Raw genomic sequence first — 16612 nt, 5'->3', positions numbered from 1 at the left:
ACAGAGCAAGATTCCGTCTCAAAAATAAAATAAAATAAAATAACCAAAACAAGAGTCCCCAAATGTCATCCGTCTCTTTCTAGAGACAGGGAAAAAAAATGCTCTCATAAATTCTCCAAAGAAAAATAGAGATAGTCACCCTTAAAAAATCCTAAGGCTGGTGGGTGGATTGCTTGAGCCCAGGAGTTTGAGACCAGCCTGGACAACATGGCCAAACCCCAACACTACAAAAAATATAAAAATTAGCTGGGCGTGGTGGCGCACGCCTGTAATCCTAGCTACTCAGAGGTTAGGTGGTAGGACCTCCTGAGCCCAGGAGAAGGAGGATGCAGTGAGCAGAGATCGCGCCACTGCACTCCAACCTGCGTGACAGAGCGGGACCCTGTCTCAAAAAAAATAAAATAAAGAAAAAATCCTAAGGCCACATACAGGCTCATTTACTTTGGGTCTCCTTTCATCCAGGCAAGCAGCTTTCTGTCTTTGCATTTTCCAAAGACTACAAAGCAGGCTGGGGTGGGGTGGAGTGGGGTGTAGAACACAGGAAATGCAGCCAGTTCCCCTTCACTTCTCACTATCTTGATCTCCTCCCAAACCAAAATCCTATGTCTTTCCTTTTAACACAGGCTTACAAAAATGCAGTTTTCTGTGGGAACATTGAGGTCATGCATTCCAAATTACTTAAGGGAACGATTTTTAAATTTTAGGAATCTAGTTCTCCAACATATCCCGGCTTGGGATATAGATGAACGAGCTATTTGGGAGAGATTTAGACGAGAATGAATTTTAGAGAAGTAGCGAGGTGAGGAGAGAGTCAGCTTAGCGTTTGGGTTTTGCAGTCAAATTTCAGCAAGGCGAACTAACCTCGCTGGTCTTAATTTTCTCATCGGTAAGAGGGAAAATAATAATGCTTACTTTGATGAATTACTTTACTTCAACATTTAAAAAACCGACTCCCGTTATCTATTCTAATGATAAAAATATAGATAGAGCATCGTCCCCTGCTGTGAAAAATCTTATGAACAAGTGAATTGCGGTGAGGATTCACATAGTATGTGCTCAATAAACATTATTTTATTGTTTAGATTAGAAGAGGGGTGGAGGGAGAAATGAAAGTGGTTTGGAAACCCCAAACACTACCAAAGCCCTGGGGATGGAAGTAGAGAGGAATTTCGGGTTACGATTTGGTTCCGGGTCTGAGTTTCAACGTTGAATTCTCCCATATTTGGGCCTGAATTCTCAGAACAGAATAGGATGTAAGGGCTGAGATCATCTGGTACAGTTTTATGCAAATCGAAAATTCTTGCCTCTTGTCACTGTGCCCTGGCGAGAAACAACACCTCCACCCAAGCTCATCCAATCTCAGCCCCAACTAGGTGACGTCATCTCCCCGCCCTGCATCCCCAAGCCTCGGGGAGTCCTGTCTCTAAGCTACAGTCCCAGCTCCAGTCCCAGCTCCAGTCCCAGCGGCGCCTGCGCACTTTGGACCGGGGGGGAGGAGGACGCGTGCGCGCCGCGTGAGGGCGGGGCTAGTGCGCACGCAGCCTTAGCTCCTTCCCCGCCCTTGCTCTTCCCAGTTTCTCCGTCAGCCTGCGGGTCCCGGCTGGCGGCTGCTTCCGGTAGGAGAGCGGTGTAGAGCGAGCAGGTCTCAGCTCCTCGTCATGTCATACGGTCCCTTAGACATGTACCGGAACCCGGGGCCCTCGGGGCCCCAGCTCCGGGACTTCAGCAGCATCATCCAGACGTGCAGCGGCAACATCCAGCGGATCAGCCAAGCCAGTGAGCCGGGGTACCGAGCTGGGGGGCGGGAGCTGTCCCGGGGACAGGCCTGGGTGAGGCTGCCGGGACGCAGGGCCCGGCTGGGGCTACGGCCGAGGCCACACCTGGGGCTGTCTCGGGCTGTCCACCCTGGGGGCGGTGGGCTGCCATCCCCCAATCTGTCAGGCCCGGGTTGCCCGAGGGTCCCCGGCCCCAGCTGAAGCTTGAGCTGCTTCTCTGGAGTTCTGCCCCCACGGTGCTGGGACCAAAACAGCCGACTTGACAGCCCGAGGGTGGGAAGGGGAGTGTGTGTCACCTCGAGAGCTGTGAGTGCGTTGACTTGGCGCAGTGGTCAGCCGAGTTTCTCCTGTCACCCACCTTCCTCCCCACCCACCTCGCTTTCCTCTTAGACCAGTTTGGATGGGGTTGTTTACTGATTTAGCCTTTAGGTTTACATTCTGCTCAGCCCCTGGCTCCTCGGAAATCAGCAACTTTCAATTAAGGGAAGTGGAGAGTGCATGTGTTTGGGTGACTTCATACACAGTTCTTCCTGTAATGAATTCGGAAATCAGACACAATGACTGGTATTTGAAAGGTGGGATGACTTCGTTTTAATAAAGAGAATTCACCAACAGCATTTCAATTTACATTATTTTGTCTTTTTTAACAAGTAATTGGGGTGTATTTTTGGATTTCAGGCAGATGAGGCTTTTGTTTTCCTTCCCTACTTAGCTGCTCTTGAACAAATCTGGTACACAGGGAAGCTAAGACACTTAGCCACAACCACATAGCAAGTAAGGCATGGTAGAGTTGTTGGTGGAATTCAGAATGCTATTGCTTGTCTTAAAACTCCCTCCTCCCCATTAGGGTCTGAGTGAAACTGTAGCTGAATGAGTCAAATACAGGGTGTTTCTTGTGCTTGAAAATCATCTTGGAGCCTTATAAACAGGAGATCAGCAGCAGCTTTACTTGGAAAGAATGGTGGTCATCATCCTTGTTGTTTATTATTGTTTTGTGAGCTTGGCGTACTCTGTTAATAGGTAGAACTAGTTAGTCCTGAATTACAATTATATTCTATATTTTAAAGAGTGTCACTTTGCTTTCGTTTTTAAACTTTTAAAAATTTTTCTTTTTTGTAGAGATGAAGTCTTGCTATGTTGGCCAGGCTGGTCTCAAACCCCTGGGCACAAGCACTTCTCCCACTTTAGCCTCCCAAAGTGCTGGGATTACAGGCGTGAGCCACTGTGCCCAGCCTAATTTTTTTGATTTAAAAAAATTAAATATTTTTAATTTATTTTTTCGAGACAGAGCCTACTTCTGTCACCCAGGCAGAATGCAGTGATCTGAGTGAAGTGGTACAATCCTAGCTCACTATAACCTTGAATTCCTGATCAGCTTGCTGAGTAGCGAGGACTACAAGGATGCATCTACCGTGCCAGGCTAATTTTTAAATTTTTTGTAGGGATGGGGTCTCACTATGTTGCCCAGGCTCACTTTGCTTTTAAATCTAAATGTATATTGTAGAATTTGAGAAGTAGAAAGTTTCTGATCAAAAGGGATTGAGACTCTGGAAGTGAAAGGAAGAATATGTGGCCTGTTAAAATCCAGAAGTTAAAAAAATGAATATGACCACTGGTTAGAAAGTATAGTACTTTTTGTTCCAGTTTCCTTTTGTGAAGGAGCTGTAATACAGGTTAGATCAGAAAATTCTAGTTCAAGGCTGAAATTTTCTTGTTGAAGCAAATCTAATTTTAATATCTATTTGCGAAATATTCATTCAACATGTATCCATCTATCCATCTTCATGTGTATTTTATATATATATAAAACCAGAATACTCCCAAAGGTAGATCCGACATACAGTTTTAAATTTAAATTTAAATTTTTATTTTGAGACAGGGTCTCACTCTGTCACCCAGGCTGGTATGCAGTGGCATGATCTCAGCTCACTGCAGCCTCAACCTCCCTGGCTCAAGCAGTCCTCCTGCCTCAGCCCTACAAGTAGCTGGGACTACAGGTGTGCACCACCACGCCCGGCTAATTTTTATATTTTTTGTAGAGATGGAGTTTCACCATGTTGTCCAGTCTGGTCTCGAACTCCTGTGCTCAAGTGATCCACCCACCTTGGCCTCCGAATAGGCCAGGATTACAGGCATGAATCATCATGCCTGGCCTTCAACATATATTTATTTGAGTATGTAGTAAGTATAAGAACTGGCATGGATCTTTCAACAGGGAACCTGCAGAGTTCATAACCAAAATATAAAGTTGAAAGGGATTGGTGCTATAGAAGACATGTAAATAACATGCAGGTATTCTGGGAAGAGAGAGATTGTTTTTAATTGAGAAGGCATTATGGCATTTGAGTTATGTCTGGAAAGAGGATGGAAAGATTTGGACCTTCGAAGGTAAAGAGGAGAAGAGCATTCCAGGAGGGAATAAAATGAACAGGCATCATAGTGGGGAAGCATAGAGTATATCTAGAAGAGTAATTTAATTTGGCTAGAGTGGTGGATTCCAGAAAGTAGTGGGAAAAAAAGGATTGAAAGGTGAATTGTGGCCCAAACATGAAGGATGTTAAATGCTAAGCTAAGGGGCTTGGATTTAGTTATTTAGGAAAGTGCGAATTGAATTCAAAGGGAGAGACTGGAATCAGAGATACCAGTTAGGGCTGTGAAAATGAAAAGAAAGGATAGGAGAGGTTTCCTTGGTGATAGAATTGGTAAGATTTAGCTATTTATTGGGCATTGGGCCTCAGGGGATCATTTAAGTCAACTGTTAGTAATATTAATAGCTAACATTTGAGTACATACTGTGTTCCAGGCAGTATGAAAAGTGCTTTACATACATTATCTTATTTTATAACAACTCTGAAGCACCAGTATCATTTCCATGTTATGTATTAGGAAACAAACTAAGAAAGGTTAAATAATTGCCCTGCTAACAAATGACAATATCTGAATTTGAAACTAGGTCTCTTATGACCAGCAATTTGTCTTTTTATTTTTATTAATATTACAGTTCTGGGCTGTGCTCAGTGGCTCACACCTGTAATCCCAGCACTTTAGGAGGCCAAGGAGGGAGGATTACTTGAGGCCAGGAGTTTGACACTAGCCTGGACAACACAGTGAGACCCCATCTCTACAAAAAAAAATTTAAAAATTAGCCAGACATGGTAGCATGTGCCTGTAGTCCTAGCTACTCAGGAGGCTGAGGCTGGAGAATCTCTTGAGCCCAGGAGTTGGAGGCTGCAGTGAGCTGTGATTATGCCACTGTACTGCAGCCTGGGTGGCAGATCAATACTTTGTCTCTAAATAAATAAATTAAAAATAAATAAATCAATAACAGTGCTATAGCAGTTAACACTTCAGGTTTACAAGTATGCAAATAACTTGTTTTTTCACTCTCCAGAGGACACTCTGTGGGGGAAATACCTGAAGCCGTGGTGCTTTCTCTTCTCGTGGTGTGTTCATCTCCTCTGCCAGATTGTTAGCTCCTTTGAGTCAAGGGACATGACTTATTCATCTTTATATTTCCAGTACTTATCTCAGTCCCAAACATATGAAAGATTCATTGATCCACTATGCAACAAATATTCCTGGAGCACCTGCTGTGTGCTGGGGTGAAGCAGAACAAGAGATAAAATCCCTCCCCTGATTGTGTGTATATGTGTGTTTCTGTGTGCGGGGGGAGTATGTATACACACATACGTACATACACATATAAATAATGTCAAGTAATAATAAATGCTATGAAGAAAAAGCAGGGTAAGTGGGTAGAGAGTCAGGGAAGAGGGAGGGTGGGTGCATTATTTTAGTTGATCAAGGAAGGCATCTCTGAGGAGCTGACATTTGAGTGAGTAGACATTTGAATGAAATGAGCAAGAGCTGTGTGAGTAGCTGGGAAAGGCATTCTAGGTAGAGGGCAAGAGCAAGGACTTTGGTGTGTTCAAAGAAGAGCAAGGAGGCTAGTTTGGCTGGAGTACAGTTAGAAAAGGGAGGCAGAATAGGAAAAGAGGTCAGAGAGGTAACCAGGGATCACATTATATAGGATCTTGATGCATAATAAATTGTATCGAATTGATTTGAATGAATGAGGCATTTCTACCATTTTGGAACTCTTCCTGCCTCTTTCCCCTTGTACTGTGTAGTACATACCATATCCTATGACCCTAGGCAGTATGAGTTGAGATTCTTCCAGGCCGGACACGGTGACTCACGTCTGTAATCCCAGCACTTTGGGAGGCTGAGGCAGGCGGATCATAAGGTCAGGAGTTTGAGACCAGCCTGGCCAATATGGTGAAACCCTGTCTTTACTAAAAATACAAAAAAATTAGCCAGGCGTGATGGTGCACGCCTGTAATCCCAGCTACTTGGGAGGCTGAGGCAGGAGAATTGCTTGAATCCGGGAGGCGGAGGTTGCGGTGAGCCGAGATTGCGCCACTGCACTCTGGCCTGGATGACAGAGCGAGACTCAGTCTCAAAAAAAAAAAAAAGAAAGAAATTCTTCCTTTGGAATTGTTTGGTGAGAAATGGGAAATCTGAAATTGATGGAATGACGTTGCATCTACTCAGTTATCAAGCTAGTGCCTATCCCCAAACCTCTCCAAGAGGCCAGCACACCCAAATATACCCTTAGAATATGAGCTCTCAGACATATATATTACCCACACACCCATACAGCCCTGCAAGGACTTGTACCCATTAAAAGTCTGAGAGAATAGTTATTCTTTTTTCTAAACTGTTCAGCCACAGATGTGGGGTTGGAATTGCTGAGCACATCAGCCTGAGATAAGGCAGCTCACTGCGTGGGTTGTTACAGGTACAGCTAAGGTTGACTGCCTGGTACAAGTGGTGATTATCAGTATGTGTTGGGTACAGAGGAAAAATATTTGACTTACTGTGGAACAAAGTGTCTGGGCAAGTATTGCTGAGGCAGATATAGCTGAAAACCTATTAGCCTCAAAGTTAACTCTGAAGGGATTAAAGAACAGCATTTCTGACTGGGCGAGGTGTCTCACGCCTGTAATCCCAGCACTTTGGGAGGCCGAGGCGATCGGATCACCTGAGGTCAGGCATTCGAGACCAGCCTGGCCAACATGGCGAAACTCTGCCTCTACTAAAAATCAAAAAGTAAGCCGGGTGTGATGGCAGGCGACTGTAGTCCTAGCTGCTCGGGAGGCTGAGGTAGGAGAATCGCCTGAACTGGGGAGGTGCAGGTTGCAGTAAACCAAGACCAAGATCGCTCCACTGCACTCCAGCCTGGGCAACAGAGCGAGATTCCGTCTTAGGAAAAAAAAAAAAAAAAGAACAGCATTTCTGTTCTTTATTTTGCTAATTGATGTGATCTTGTTTACTAACAAAATAAGAGGAGTGGAGGTCTCACTCTGTCACCCAGGCTGGAATGCAGTGTGCAATCGTAGTCCACTGTAACCTCAAACTCTTGGGCTTTAGCGATCCTCTTACTTGAGTCTCCCAAGTAGCTAGGACTACAGGCATATGCCACTGCGCCTGGCAGGTTGTAAAAGTTTTTTAGAGACGGGGGTCTCGCTGTGTTGCCCAGGCTGGTCTTGAATTCCTGACCTCAAACCATCCTCCCACCTCAGTCTCCCAAAGCAAGAAGAGTTGAACATTTAAAATTGATTATTATGAAATCCTTGGGGTTCTACTTTCAAAGTTATTTTCATGTTTGCCCCTTATTTTTTATGTTTCTTTGCTATCCTCTTAAGTATTCATCAGCTCAACATCTGTATTTCAACAGCATATTCATAGTGTCTCTGATTATGGTCTCGCCCCATTCTAGTTTATACTGATAGTGCTATCACTATGTCTAAAGTCCTGTTTTTATTATACTGCTCACTTCCTCAAGAGCCTAAAGTGGCTCTCTGTTGTCTATTGAATCAGATGGTTTTTTTTGTTTTGTTTTTTTTTGAGCCGAGTCTCACTCTGTCGCCCAGGCTGGAGTGCCATGGCACAATCTTGGCTCACTGTAACCTCCACTTCCTGGGTTCAAGCAGTTCTCCTGCCTCAGCCTCCCGAGTTGCTGGGATTACAGGACCTGCCACCACGCCCAGCTAATTTTTGTATTTTTATAGAGACAGGGTTTCACCATGTTAGCCAGGCTGGTCTCGAACTCCTGACCTCAGATGATCCACCTGCCTCGGCCTCCCAAAGTGCTGGGATTACAGGCATGAGCCACCGTGCCTGGCCTGAATCAGATCTTAATATTTCACCTTGCTTTCACTCCCTGCGATCTTAACCCAAATTAGCTATATTTTCTACTCTTCCTTACTCTTTGCTAGGAAGGCTATTTTCTTTATGTTTCTCAACTCTATCTTTCAGTTTATATTTTGCTCATTTGGTTCCTCCTTTTTTTTTTTTTTTTTTTTTTTTTAGAGAGAGAGAGAGTTTCGCTGTTGTTAACAGCCCAGGCTGCAATGCAGTGGTGCGATCTCGGCTCACCGCAACCTCTGCCTCCCAGGTTCAAGCGATCCTCCAGCCTCAGCCTCCCGAGTAGCTGGGATTACAGGCGTGTACCACCACGCCTGGCTAATTTTGTATTTTTAGTAGAGACAGGGTTTCTCCATGTTGGTCAGGCTAGTCTTGAACTCCTGACCTCAGGTGATCCGCCCGCCTCGGCCTCCCAAAGTGCTGGGATTACAAGTGTGAGTCACTGCGTCCGCCCTTTGGTTCCTCCTTTTTTTAGTATCTTTTCTCTCCCTACCTCATTGGCTATCTAAATTATACAAATCCTCTCAGTTGTGCATAAGTCCTGCTGCTGATAGCAATTAAGTTTTTCTTTGCTTTTTTTTTTTTTTTTTTTTTTTTTTTTTGAGACGGAGTCTTGCTCTGTTTCCCAGGCTGGAGTGCAGTGGGGCGATCAGGCTCATTGCAACTTCCGCCTCCCAGATTCAAGCAATTCTCCTGCCTCAGCCTCCCCAGTAGCTGGGATTACAGGCGTGCACCACATGCCCGACTAAGTTTTGTATTTTTAGTAGAGACAGGGTTTCACCATGTTGGCCAGGCTGGTCTTGAACTCCTGACCTCAGGTGATCTGCCTGCCTTGCCCTCCCAGAGTGCTGGGATTACAGGCGCCCAGCCTTCCTTTGCTTTTGAAAGACAAAGTGAGGTCAGAAAGATCATGGACTCTCCGGGGTCAGCAGATCTGTGACTGAATCCCTCCTCTTCCATGTATTAACCTCGAGCAGGTTATTTTCCCTGCCGTGTGTAACCCCATTTATAAAATGAGTGAAATTATTAAAAGGGGATGTTTGAGGCTGGGCGCAGTGGCTCACACCTGTAATCCCAGCACTTGGGGAGGCTGAGGCGAGTGGATCTCTTGAGCTCAGAAATTTGAGACCAGCCTGGGCAACTTGGCGAAACCCTGGCTCTACCAAAAATACAAAAATTAGCTGGGTGTGGTGGCACACACCTGTAGTCCCAGCTACTTGGGAGACTGAGATGGGCAAATCGCTGATCGCTTGAGCCTGGGAAGCAGAGGTAGCAGTGAGCCGAGATCACGTCACTGCACTCCAGTCTGGGTGACAGAGTGAGACCCTGTCTCAAAAAAAAAAAGGGGGGATGTTTGAAAGTGTCTGGTATACTGCCTAGCACATAGCAGGCGTTCAATAAATGGTGACATTATTATTATTTTTATTATTTTGAGATGGAGTCTTGCTCTGTCACTCAGGCTGGAGTACAGTGGCGCAATCTCAGCTCACTGCAACCTCTGCCTCCCGGGGTTAAGCAATTCTCATGCCTCAGCCTCCTGAGTAGCTGGGATTACAGGCTTGTGCCACCACGCCCAGCTAATTTTTGTATTTTTAGTAGAGACAGGGTTTCACCATGTTGACCAAGCTGGTCTCGAACTCCTGACCTCAGGCGATTTGCCCACTGCAGCCTCCCAAAGTGCTGGGATTATAGGTGTGAGCCACCACGACCAGCCCCAGTGGTGACATTATTAATACTTGTTGAATCCCTTGCCCCGCAATAGTTTAATAGTTAGGTAGGCAGGCTCAGGAGTCATATTGCCAGGATTTGAATCCTAGATCTGCTTCTTACTAGCTGTGTAAACACATTGCTTTACCTATTTCTCAGTTTTCTTATTGTTAAAATGGAGTTAATAATACCTATTTCATAGGGTTGTGATGATTAAATGAGATAATTCATCTACAGTCCCTGCTACATAGTAAGTGCTTAAGAAATGTTAGCTCTCATTTTGGTGTATTTCCTTTGAATTTATAATACAAGCAATTTTCCCTCACAGTTTAGCACGCACTTATATTATATATTCTTTAATTAATTCAAGCTTTTTGACATTGTCACCCCAAGCAGAGAGATCACTGTTAGTTTTGTGGAGACCATGCATTATACATTTGTCTTTAGTCACAGTGCCTGGAACAACAATGCATATATAGTTGGCATTCAATATGTACTTAATTGATTTTATTACTGCTAAGTACATTTTTCTTGGTCTTGAGTTTGATAATAATAGCTATCTTTAATTGAGTGCTTTTATGTGCCATTGTTCTAAATTTAGCTTCATATCATCTCATTTCATCCTCACAACAACCATATGAAGATTCTCTTATTCTCATTTTTTAGGCAAAGAAACTAAGGCATAGAGGAGTGGAGCCTTTTACTCAAGATCACTTTGCTTGGAAGTAGCGGGACCACGACAAGCATAGGCATAAGCAGTGGTTTTTTGTTTTTTGTTTTTTTGAGAAAGGGTCTTGCTCTGTCACCCAGGATGTGCCAGTAGTACAGTGGTGCCGTCATAGGTCACTGCAACCTTGAACTCAAGGGATCCCCCCACCTCCACCTTCCGAGTAGCTAGGACTACAGGCACGCACCACCACGTCCAAGTAATTTTTTAATTTTTTGTAGCGACGGGCTCACTTTGTTGCCCAGGCTGGTGTCAAACTCCTGGGTTCAAGTGATCCTCCCACCTTGGCCTCCCAAAGTGCTGGGGTTACAAACTTGAACCACCATGCCTGGCCATATAGGCGGTCTTAATTCAGAGCTATGCTCTTAACCATTGCATATTCTGAAACTGGTATGGTTAAAGGAAAATTATACCTTTGATATTTAGTATCCATTTTCACTTTAGTCTAGAACTTTACTGTTATGGTACAGTGGCTATTTTTTAAAGTCAGGTTGATGGACACGGTGACTCACACCTGTAATTCCAGCACTTTGGGAGGGCAGGGTGGGCAGATCACCTCAGGTCAGGAGTTCGAGACCAGCCTCGCTAACATGGTGAAACCCTGTTTACTAAAAATATACAAATTAGCCCGGCATGGTGGTGGGCACCTGTAATCCCAGCTACTTGGGAAGCTGAGACAGGAGAATCACTTGAACCCAGGAGGTGGAGGTTGCAGTGAGCTGAGACCGTGCCATTGCACTCCAACCTGGGCAAAGAAAGCAAAGCTCTGTCTCAAAAAAATAAAACATTTTTTAAAAAAGGTAATTTTCATTGTAGTGATATAAAAACAGAATGTAAACCTAATTTTCAGAGTAAAACACTGAGATGACTTCATTTTCATAATCACCACATAGGCTATCATTTTCTCATTTGGTGTAAATAATGTTTTTTTGTTGTTGAATTTGTTTAAAATACTGACTTAGAGCATTCGATCCTGTCAAATGAAGAGAAATCTTTTTCCCACCTCTGATGATAGTTACTTTCAATATAATTTGACTTTGATTTGACTTTGCTTTGGATGAAGGTTCATTTGGAGATTCAGATTCTGCCGATATCAGCTTAAAGCACAAAAAGAATTTTCAGTTTAGAGTAGTTCCTAGTGTGGATGTTAGCTGTAATGTATAACAAATTGATTTGCTTCATACTCTTTTAAAAGTTTTAGCCAGGATATGCTTTTTTAAAATGAGAGGTCAGCGATAGGAGAAATTGAGTCCTAGTTGTTTGTTTTTTGTTTTTTGTTTTTTTTTTGAGATGGAGTCGCGCTCTGTTGCCGAGGCTGGAGTGCAGTGGCACGATCTCAGCTTACTGCAACCTCCGCTCCCGGGTTCAAGCAATTCTCCTGCCTCAGCCTTCTGAGTAGCTGAGACTATAGGCATGTGCCATCATGCCTGGCTAATTTTTGTATTTTTAGTAGAGACGGGGTTTCACCATGTTGGCCAGCCTTGTCTCAAAACTCCTGACCTCAGGTGATCCACCCACCTTGGCCTACCAAAGTGCTGGGATTACAGGTGTGAGCCACCACGCCCAGCTGAGTCCTAGTTTTAAAAAGAACAAAATTGCTTACACAGAACTGAAGGACTTGTCTTTACCTTTGGCCTAGTCATCTGGTTTCTAGGATTATGTAACATTTCATAGGAAATACCCAATTATTTTCCTCCAAAAAGTTGTAGCACATCGGTCTAACATAAAACCTTCATTTACTAGAATGCTTGGAAAAGGAGTTTTCTCATTAACCAAGTTAGCCAGAAGATTCAACTCATCCTGGTAAAAATATTTCCAAAAAGCATCACTTGGCCAAGCGTGGTGGCTCATGCCTATAATCCCAGCACTTTGGGAGGCTGAGGCAGGCAGATCATCTGAGGTCGGGAGTTTGAGACCAGGCTGACCAACATGGAGAAACCCCATCTCTACTAAAAATAGAAAAAATTAGCCGGGCATGGTGGCACATGCCTATAATCTCAGCTACTCGGGAGGCTGAGGCAGGAGAATCGCTTGAACCTGGGAGGCAGAGGTTGCGGTGAGCTGAGATCACACCATTGCACTCCAGCCTGGGCAACAAGAGCGAAACTCTGTCTCAAAAAAAAAAAAGTGTCACTTTACTTTTTAAATTTTTATTCATTTGTCTATTTATTTTGAGACAGAGTCTTGCTCTGTTGCTTAGGCTGGAGTGCAGTGGCATGATCATAGCTCACTGCAGCCTCAAACTTCTGGGCTTGAGCGATCCTCTTCTCTCAGCCTCTTGAGTAGCCAGGACTACAAGCATGCGCCACCATGCTTGGCTAATTTTTAAATTTTTTGTAGAGGCGGTTTTCACTGTGTTGCCCAGGCTGGTCTTGAACCCCTGGCCTCAAGTGATCTGCCCACCTTGGCCTCCCAAATTGTTGGGATTGTAGGTGTGAGCCACTGTGCCTGGCCTCACTTTTCTTTTTGATATTTTAAGTATGCTCAAGGGCAAATAAATGTATCTGTAAACACGTTATTCCTTTGTGTGCTTTAGGTTTACTGAAAGATACATCTCTTAGATGTAAAATACATGAGTCATTGAGTTACTAGTTTTGAACAAATCCCTGATGTTGGTGATTATAGAGGGCAATATACAAAAAGTCCTGCTTCTCTGGGTTCCAGTAAACTACGACACTGTTGTCCTTATGATTTGAGTTTTAGGGTATCTGATACCTGAGTCTGGCTGGAAACTTTAAAGAAAATATCTTAATATTTAGGAATTTAGAAAGTGTTAAGGCTTAGATTAATTCTGGTGCTTAGCTAGCAAATGACCCTATAATATTCCCAACACCCCCACTTCCTCAACCCCTCCCTATCTTTCCACCCCCCAAATTTAGGTCATCCCAACAAAGGAAATCAGAAAAGTCTAGATGAAGAAGATTTCTCCACTGAGAATATGCAGAGAACAGCTGATTATTAATTGATTTTTTTCATATTCTATAAAATTCCCATAGCTCTGTAGCTTATTTAATAAATTTTGATAGATGGTTAATAACTTGATACTTTGGCATACTTCTAAAGTTTCTAAGGAATGCTCTACTTTTTAAAGACATTCAATAAGAAAAGACCTATTTCCTTGACTTTTTTTGTCAGATCTACGTTTACACGTTATCATATATTCAACCATTTTCTGGATGGGCGTGTGTGTGTTGGGAGGAGTTATACATACACAAAAATGAGTAGAATGCAGTCCCTGCCTTCTAGAGGGATATAGTCAGTCCAGTCCTGTTTGTACCTTGCATTTATGAAGTTAAGAAAGTCACAGGTGGAACCTTTCTAAGCCAAACTTTCAGGTTGCAAAAGTACTCCTTGGTTACACAGCATAATTCTGCAACTGGAGCTATTTCACTGTTATTGAATTTTGGAATTGAGCAGTGGTGGGAGTACTTAGAGATCATTTAGTTCTTACATAGTTGTAAGGATTTAATGAGATAAAATAAAAACCTTACACAAATAGTTTAAGTATTCAGTAAATGTCAGTGAAATCTGAATATTATCTATAATTGGTGAAAAAGAGACCCAGTCAAATGAAATGACTTGCTTAGTGCCCTGCATCTAGTTAGTCGTCAAGTCTGGCTTAGATTTCAGGCCTCATTATTCCTAGCTTATATTCTTCATTCATATCTTCTGCCTCAAAGAGCTTGCCAGAATGGAAAAGGGAGGCTAACTCAATTAATCGGTAATCGATTATGTATCACCTGGGTGCCTGGCACTCTGCTGAACTCTAGTGAGTACAGAGGAGTGTTCCCATAGGTGCCAGGGAGCTGGAGAAGGGAGCAGGTTAAAGGAAGGACATCAGCCTATCTGGAGCAGAGACCTATTAACTTAGGTATCAGATAAGTAGGGTGGGGCTAAGTGGAACACTGGGAAATCTAGGCCTGCCCTGTGTGACTACATTCTTTTTCCTGTAAGAGTCAGCCTTTTGAGAGACTGTAATGTGGCACATTCCACTGCAGTTAGCCCTGGGTTTAAATTCTGGTTGTAATGACACTCTGTTCAAAACCTACCAGTGATTTCCCATTTCATTAAAATTCAAAGTCCTCATAATTGTTTGCAAGGCCCTATACAATCTGGGTCCCTACTACCTCCTTGGCCACCTCTCTGCTGTCTCTTGCTCACTCTGCTCTAGCCACCCTGGCCTCCATCACATCAAGTACCCTTGCTTTGGGGACTTTGTACTGATTACTCTCTTCTCCTAGAATGCTTCTCCCCAAGATAGCTGTGTGGCTTGATCTTTCACTTTGGATCTCAGCTCAGTGTCACCTTATCAGAGAGGTCTCTCTGACCACTCTATATAACTAGTATCCTCTGCCCACCACTGTCACTTCAGCTCTTAACTGAATTTATTTCTTTTTATACTCTGACCACTCTGTATAACTAGTATCCTCTGCCCACCACTGTCACCTCAGCTTTTACCTGAATTTATTTCTCTTTATACCATTTTTTACTACCTGATATGTTTATTGTTTATCTCTTTTCCTTAGAAGACTCTCGAAGGCAAGTGTCTTCTAGGACATGGAATAGTGTAGAGTAGATACTCTACTCTGAATGAATGAATGAATGAATGAGTTCTGTAACTCTCAGGAGCCTCATTGTGCTCATATGCAACAATGGAATAATAATACTTACTTAAAGGATTGTTGGAGTCAAATAAGTTAATGCTTGTCAAGCCCAGTGTCTAGTACCTCATAGTAGATGCTCAGTAAATGAAAATTCATGCCCTCTTTCATAAATTATTTTTATGGCTGTCCAGTTAATAGCTTTAGTTGTATCCTGATTCCCATTTGACTTAGATAAGAAGGACATACCACATGTTAGTGATGAAGAAAAGTGGTTGTCACACATAATGCTATCTTAGCAGAATGCAGTAATTATAGTGCTTATAATTGGAACCATGGAACCACTGAGCTATAGTGGTTCCTCACTTAGTAGAATAGATATCTTTTAGAGAAGTCTTGTCAAAAGGCAAAATTTGAATTAAGTGAATCCTATATTTCTGTTATAAAACTGGAATCACATTTTTGTTAGGAAAATATGGTCTCAAAATAAGATGAAATCATAATCTGAAGTGCTACCAGCCTATATATACTTGACTCTGGAAATGTTTGCTTTGTATCCCCAACAATGCAGTAATTTTGGCTAGGGAGAAATAACGTGTACTTACTACTAAGGACTGAGTTGTTCCATTTCTGTTTAGGAATAGAAGCACCGAGCAATAAGTTAGATTTTTGCCTAATCGTTGCTTCTTATCAGATTTAAGGACTACTGGCTGGGTGCAGTGGCTCAACCCTGCAATCCCAGCACTTCGGGAGGCCGAGGCGGGTGGATTACCTGAGGTCAGGAGTTTGAGACCAGCCTGACCAACATGGTGAAACCCCATCTCTACTAAAAATACAAAAATTAGCCAGGTGTGGTGGCACACGCCTGTAATCCCAGCTACTTGGGAGGCTGAGGCAGGAGAATTGGTTGAGCCTTGGGGTCGGAGGTTGCAGTGAGCCGAGATCATGCCACTGCACTCCAGCCTGGCCGACAGAGTGAGACTCTGTATCAAAAAAAAAAAAAAAGATTTAGGGACTATTAGCATGTCATTGGTATTGTAAGGTAACTGGTACTCAATAAATTTTAGCTTACTTTTTTACTGATCTTGGTGACCAAATTAGGGACAAGATTATGACTGTGTCCCCCAAATATTGTTATTTTAAAGAGTACCATTACCAAAAAGTAAATTTGGAACAATTAATTTTTAAATTTCAAAATTCTAATAAGTGAAGGTTCTTTCTTGTTGGACATGGGAGCATTATATGTATACTGTTTCTATAATATTCACAAATTATACAATATACATTGGTCTCCTCATTTTCTTCCACTGAACCAGTCATTTAGCAGGCTGGTGTTTCACAAGTGAAACTGGCATTAATCCAGAGAGGATAGAAAGGGCTCTCACAAAGAAAGCTGAATGGCTGGAAGAGCCTTATACTTATTGTGTTATGTTATTTCTTGAAGTTCTGTTGAAACTTGATGGTAAGTGTGTTACTTCTGGGCAATGAGTACTCTATTCATATGTTCTGTACTCCAGCTACTTGTAATAGAAGACAGTGAATGCTCTTGGAAAACAAGCAAGCAAACAAGAAATCATATAACTAACTTCCAA

At 43.0% G+C, this 16612-nt stretch overlaps 1 protein-coding gene across 1 annotated transcript in view; it reads left to right on the top strand.

The window, feature by feature from the left end:
• Positions 1-1477: 1477 nt before the first annotated feature.
• The window catches only part of STX12 (syntaxin 12), a 51065-nt gene continuing 35930 nt past the window's right edge, over positions 1478-16612 (top strand). The window contains exon 1 of the mRNA XM_003828077.6: positions 1478-1776. Coding sequence (XP_003828125.1) covers positions 1659-1776 — 118 coding nt within the window. The 5' untranslated portion in view covers positions 1478-1658. The remainder of the gene's footprint in view (positions 1777-16612) is intronic.

Source organism: Pan paniscus, chromosome 1, assembly GCF_029289425.2.
Source record: "Pan paniscus chromosome 1, NHGRI_mPanPan1-v2.0_pri, whole genome shotgun sequence".
Taxonomy (NCBI): Eukaryota; Metazoa; Chordata; class Mammalia; order Primates; family Hominidae; genus Pan; species Pan paniscus.
This window is presented reverse-complemented; position numbering and strand designations above follow the sequence as displayed.